The sequence below is a fragment of the Atta cephalotes genome, assembly GCF_000143395.1.
Source record: "Atta cephalotes unplaced genomic scaffold scaffold00003, whole genome shotgun sequence".
NCBI lineage: Eukaryota > Metazoa > Arthropoda > Insecta > Hymenoptera > Formicidae > Atta > Atta cephalotes.
Genome location: NW_012130067.1, coordinates 9,778,508 through 9,785,472, shown reverse-complemented (window position 1 = coordinate 9,785,472; position 6,965 = coordinate 9,778,508). Strand labels below are relative to the sequence as shown.

Genomic DNA, 6,965 nt, shown 5'->3' with positions numbered 1-6,965 from the left:
CTTCTCTCTCTCTCTCTCTCTCTCTCTCTCTCTCTCTCTCTCTCTCTAGGTCATTTGTACATTAAAGTTTAATCTAAATGTAATAAAACTAAAAGAAATAGATTTATAATTATAATGCACTGCAAAATAAAAAAAATACAAAAATAAGAAGATATAAAATATTATATAAATGTTGTACAATACAAATATTACTGTAAAATATTTCAATTAACGACAGCAATACACGATGCTTGTTTTTCTGCTAAATCGCTTGTGTTTTAATAAATTATTAGAATTGCACTACATAAAAGCAGATTTTTTAGCTAAAACGAAAGCAATTCAGGAAAATAAACAACGTACTTAAATCGTTAGATAAAGAAACATATTTAAATGGCCCTGAAAGAGAGAACGAAAAAAGAAAGAAGTGAGAAGTTTAGATGACGTTAGATGACTGGGCAACTTACTTATTTCACGCATGCATACTCCATTTTGGGAAACAAAATCAGGAGAGTTGCGCTACTGTATATACTGTGCTTGCACAGCTGCATAATCATATGTATAAAGAAAATCATTCAATTTTACGTTTGTCTTTATAATAGAATGTGATTGGATAATTTTTTGTGTAGAATGCCTTACAATTGAACAATAGGAGAATGCTCGACTGTAGATGATTGGTTCTTACATTCTGATCTGGATTAAATCCTCGGTGGAAATTGGGTCACTGTCAAAAATTTATCGCTATTAACCCATTTATATGAACCACATATCAAATCACATGACTCATTTGTCGCGAGCGACACCATGCATGAACATGTACCTTAAACCGTAAGAAATTGACCAATTAGAGCTGCCGCACATAAAATTCCGTAACAGTATACATAAGATGCAAACTTAAGGCGATGAGTCAATTAGGATACTTCTTTAGATAGTAATCTAACAGAAATGGAAATAACAGTAAACTTATCCATAATCTTGCAATAAGATAAATTTTATTTTAGTTGAAACTCGCCTTATGGATAAGGTTACTACTATTTCTATTTCCGTTAGAATACGTAGATCTAAAGCAATATCCTGATTGACTCATCGGCTAAGTTCACGTCTTAAGACAAAGAGTTCCGCACAATGAAAGGAATCGGGAATAGAGGACAGAGAATAAAGGACATTCTACAATGTGTTGCAAACAACCGTTGCCAATTGAAACGTTTATCGCGACAATTAATCAGAAGTATAAATAATACCATTAACGCTTCTAATTGATTGTTGCAATTTTTCAACTGACAACAGGTGTTTGCAACGCATTGTAGAATGCCTTTAAGAATTTCAACCTATCAGTGTATTCCACAATACATGATTTCTGAGGTTGAAATTCTCTGTTTTCTGTTCCTTTTATTGTGCGGAGCTCTTTAGATTGGAGTCCCATGAGATGGATGGAACCGCATAATCGGAATCGCGTAATCAATAATCAGTAAAACGCGAAACCACAACAGATTACTTCTGATTGGATTACTTCTGATTGGTTACGCGGTTACGCAATACGCGATAAATATACCTCATGGGACTTTAGCCTTACTGTTATAGAAATTTTATATGCGTCAGCTCTTGGGTGAAATCACGGTATACAATAAGCGCTATTCAAAATAACGCAGAATAACGCTGATTGCTTCTACGACACATTCTCTATTTTGCAGTCTTTTCCGCACCATGTGATTTTACTCTTAATCCGAATCTACTAATAAGTTTTAAGCCGTAAGAAACTGATCAACTGCAGTCGTATGCGAGGAGAATAATTGATTGTAATTCGTCCATTCCTTATGGCTTAAGGCTTAAAGGTGTCTTTTCATTGCTGCTCATTTTCGGCGTCAAAATAAGTGAAATTAACGAATAAGCATCAATTTTGATCACATGACTTATTTTAAGATGCTGAAAATGAGTATTGAGTGTAGATTTACAAAATAGATGGAGCATTTATGCGAGAGAAGCTGAAGACCACATTGAAGGACAGTTCTACTCTAGACATAGTTGTTTCTTTCTTTTACATTAAGCGGTAGGGGACTAATCAGCTTGATCCAACTCTCGAACTTCTATCTTCATTGCTCTCGGCCACTTTCCAGCTTGCCGCGGCGACCAATCGATTCACTATTAGAAAAGAAGAAAACTACTCCGCGATTATTTCTTTCTCTTTCTATCAAGTCTTCAGCTTCTCTCGTATGAATGCTCATTGCTTCATCTATCTTAGTCTTATCTAAGTCTATGGTGTCAAGCATCAGTATGAAAAGGCACCTTTAAGTAGAACGCAGCCCAGTTTCCACATGGTTTTTTTGTACACGTAAACGTCACAATAAGGATTTAACTGACGTGATCTGTGGAGCGGCGAACACGGACGTGTACGCGACGACGAGAACGTTTACGAGTAGCGTGGCGAGATGAGTAAAAAGCGGAATAGGCAACCGGACGCGAATCCCGACGTCAGTGAGGCCTCCACAGAGTCTTGTGAGGAGACAAGCTCAGGTTAGAAACGCGTGTCTCCCAGAGTTTCTGATATCTTTGAAATTATTTTGGACTGCCTAGTTTCCTTATTTTTTCATTTTTAATTTTTTATGTTCGCTTTGGTTTCTCTGATCCCTAAGGATATATCTTTGAATTTTCAAAATAGAGTTAATAGCAAATCGAGCAACTTAGAAATTTAGCAACACAAAGCAAATTTAGAAATTTTAAAATCGAAAGATTTAACATCCGAATACTTAATAATTTAATACTTAATAATTTAATACTTAATAATTTAAAAACAAACATTTTATAATTTAACACATTCAAAAATGTTTATAAAATCTTTAAAAAGACATTTAAGTTGAACTTATATTTTATTATAAGAGTAATATTAATTGACTGTTAGCAGGTGCAAAATGTCCGCACATAGCAAAGGCCATTAACCTGAACAAAATAAAAAAAATCTAAAAAAGACTGGTATATTAAGCAAATGTTCCATGTGCAAAAAACTAGAGATGGATCTCAAGACAGCAGAGGAGATTGTAAATGATATTGTAAACACAATTATTTGATTGAAATAGTATACTAGGTGTTAAAATCTAATATAAAATTATTTATATTTGCAGTGTGATATTTCAAAGCCCTTGTGGATTTGCTTGCAATGTGGAGAACAAGGCTGTAGTAAAGAGGAAAAGCAGCATGCCTTTGAGCATTATAGGAAGCCTCATAGCGACTGCCATTGCATGGTGACGGATTCTTACCATTGGAGTGTTTGGTGCTATCAGTGTGAAATTGAAGTTCATCCTAACAGTAGGTGAGCTAAGTGATAAACTGTTTTAATGTATTAGGTGTAGAAATAAATTATCCAATATTTTTTATGAAATTCAATATTTATTGTCCAAACTGTACACTATCAAAACATTTCTAGATACCACCAAAATTAGTTCAACAAAATATCCAGCAATCTTTGAACATCCTTGAATTTTAGAATTATCCTGGAATTTAATATATCTTGAAAAACTCCTGAAATACCTGTACAATTTCAGGACTGACCTATAATTTTTGTTATTCTTTTATTTAAAAAAATCGAATCATGAAAAAAGAAAGAAATAAGAAATATTTCTTGCTTATGTGCAAGAATTATGTAATGATGAATTGGTAATGATGAATTTTATAATCATTGTAGAATCATTGAAGCTTTAAAAGCAAGTATGTACATTGAAAATTAGACTAATAACTTAATAAAACGTCAATTAATTAATAAGTATTTATATAGTGATGTTTGTGATATGTTAATAAAGAGAAAAGTTATGTTTGGATATAAACATTTTCTTAAAGATACAATAAGACAAGTTATTAATAAAAAATTTGAATTTAATGTCTATAATTATAAAATCGTTTGTATTGAATGTTCATTTATTATTTATAAAGCAGCTATTATTTATGAAGTAATATTGTTTCAAATTTATTTGCGTTTTAATTAATTTGCCATGGAATTCTAAAATTTGAATATAAAAAGACATAATTTTTGCGTGAATAAATGAAAATTAATCAACTGATGAAGATTAATTGATTTTAAAAAAATCAAGATTTTTACCTGGAATATCTTAGAATTATCCTTGAATTGATTAGCCAAATATCAGGATACTCTGATTCAATATATCTACTTAATCAGGTAGATATCAGGATATTAAGTGAAATAGACGTTTAACTGTAAAATACTTAAAACAAATTTATCTATTTTAATAAAAATGAAATATAGTTATTTGTCAAACTTCTCATAAAAAAAAAATTACCTTTCACTAATAAAACACGTTTAATCAATCGTGATATTCTTTCTACAAATTTCTTTTGAAATAATTGTTTCCAAATTGTTGATGAATTTATTGCAAGCAAAGATTATAAATCTTTTTATCGTGCTGAAATCTGGTTGATATTCATAATCGATTTTTATATTTTATTATATTAAGATTACTTTAAGTATAATTTTAAGATATAAGCCAGTTGTCACATTATTTGAAATGCCCTTGAAATAAGAACAGACTATGAATGATATTTTACGGAAATTTTTCTATAATTCGTGATCGTAGTTTCGATCGATGGCACAATTTCGTCGCTTTTTTGTTATCACAATTCGACAACCAATGATTTTAATCTGATACTCTAAGTCGGTAGTTACTCACTGAATTATCATGAATTCTCTCTTAATGTAAGTTGGGCGCCAGGCACGAGTGAGCGTGCCGTTCTTCATTACTCCTTTAAATCTTGAATAATTATTCTCCATATTTCTTTAATACGACGGATGACACCCGACTGCTCAGCTCCGCATAGACGGTGGGGATGGGTTATTCGAAGCGGGAATGAATCGGAAGGCGAGAGAACAAATAAGAATTACTTCCTTTAATAGTAAGAAAATGATAAACATATATTTGATATTTGAAATGAGAACAATTACAAGAATCTACTCAAGTGCGCAATTCCGTAGTTACAATTAGTCATCTCAGTGCGAATATGAGCTCATTATTATCAGAAGTTATCGAATCGCGTAGCACAAAATAGGAACAAGCGATTATCGCAAGAGTTATTACAAATTCATCGATTGATCCATATGATACATTTTTCATATATTGGTTGATCGTATAATACATTTTTTTAGCATATTGACTAGCTATAGGATAGAAAGATTTGAGAACCTCTCTGTCTTACAGTCAATCAACAGCTTTGTCATATGACACATGAAATATTAACTTATGAATATCAGCCTATATTTTGCCTGAAAAGTTGAGGAAAATATTGAAAAATAATAGAAAAAATATATTACTTTCCTATAATTGAATTATACTTATATGTTTCAACATTAAATATAAAATTTTATAAAAAATAATTTATATTTATATTTGCATACACCTAATAAGAAGCATGTTTATGTTTACAAATATATATATTTGTTTTACTTTTTTTTATATTTATTTTACTTTTCAGGAAAAAACTCCTAGAAACTGTAGAGTTTATCAAAAAATATGTTAATATACCACAAATATCTCAATTGAAAATGCCAGCAATTCAGTGCCAAAAAGAGATGATAATCGACGTACAGGAGAAAGAACATAAAATATTGAATAATCTTCCTAAAGTCGGAGTATGTGAATTATATGATACATCCTTTTTTGTATAATTTAATTTCAGGTTGCTCTTCTTAATCTTTTTTGCCATGATTTTATAATTTCTTTTTTAATATATAACGCAATAATGAGATAAATTGTATAATAATGTTAAAAATATTTATTTTAATTAAGGAATTTTTTAATTATGCATTATAGGGCTTAGCCAATCTAGGAAACACGTGTTTTTTCAATGCTGTACTTCAATGTCTAGCGCAAACACCTTACTTAGTGAAAGTGCTGGATGACTTACGTATACCTGGGCAGAAATTTGTCTTACCAGGTGGAAAGCACAAACCTGTCGATGCTGAGGAGGAAGTAGAGTTGGTATGTTTACCTCTCATCAAAATTGTCTTTTATTATCTCAAGATTTTTGTGGGATGTTTAATATTACAACAGTTGCCTAAGGAAGAAGCAAAAGATCCAGATTTGCTTCTTAGATTTATCATTCTGCATATATGATAATAGCAATTTTTCTGGGGAAGAAATAATTTTACTACAACAGTAACAATGTTGAAAATGTAAATTAATCTCAAGATAATTGAAAATAAGCAAATTGTATTCTGCGTCATTTCTTGAAAGACGAGAGAAACTCTCAACAAACAACAATACATCTATCTGTCTCATAAAAACATGTTATGCAATTTTGTCTCATTTTGTATCATTGTTCGACTATGCTGATGTTGTATATATTCTTTGTCTCAATCAAAGTTGTCTTTGTCGAATCCAAATAGTTTAAAATTCTTGTTTTCGTTTTTCTTATGTATCGTTCTTCTATTTCTATTAGAAAATATGATCATATTACTCCTTTTCTGGATGATCAAATATCTTCCAATGTTTTATAATTCATTTGTTGTTTAACCTACAATATAATATTCTTCGTACTAATATCTCTAGATATTTTTGTGAATTAATATGTTTTAATGCGGATTCTCATTCAGGTTTTCTTTCAAATATTCGCCAGCAATGTGAACTCTCATGAACTACTCATTAGATGTCAAAATTTCCAAGTACTTTCTCATATACTGCAGTAATATTTTTTTAATGCTTTTCCATTAGCTTTACACTCTGAACTAAATCTGTCTAATCTGTAAATTTCGTTCTGGAGTAATTAGATATATTATATAACTATATAATATACTATATATAATATATATATATATACTATATATATATGTATATATATATATATATATATATATATATATATATATATATATATATATATATATATATAATTATATACTAATAAAGTTAGTATATAGTAGTAGTTACTTATTATTAGTATTACTTTACTTTATATAGTATCTATAACTTAACTTAAAAACCAACACACAC

General features: G+C 30.2%; 1 protein-coding gene across 1 annotated transcript in view; it reads left to right on the top strand.

Moving 5' to 3' along the window:
- Positions 1–2,402: 2,402 nt before the first annotated feature.
- LOC105625666 (ubiquitin carboxyl-terminal hydrolase 45) overlaps positions 2,403–6,965 on the top strand; it is an 11,947-nt gene continuing 7,384 nt past the window's right edge. Inside the window, 6 exon segments of the mRNA XM_012206989.1 lie at positions 2,403–2,487; positions 2,873–2,917; positions 2,920–3,008; positions 3,093–3,280; positions 5,449–5,605; positions 5,787–5,954. Of these exon segments, the coding sequence (XP_012062379.1) occupies positions 2,403–2,487; positions 2,873–2,917; positions 2,920–3,008; positions 3,093–3,280; positions 5,449–5,605; positions 5,787–5,954 (732 nt within the window).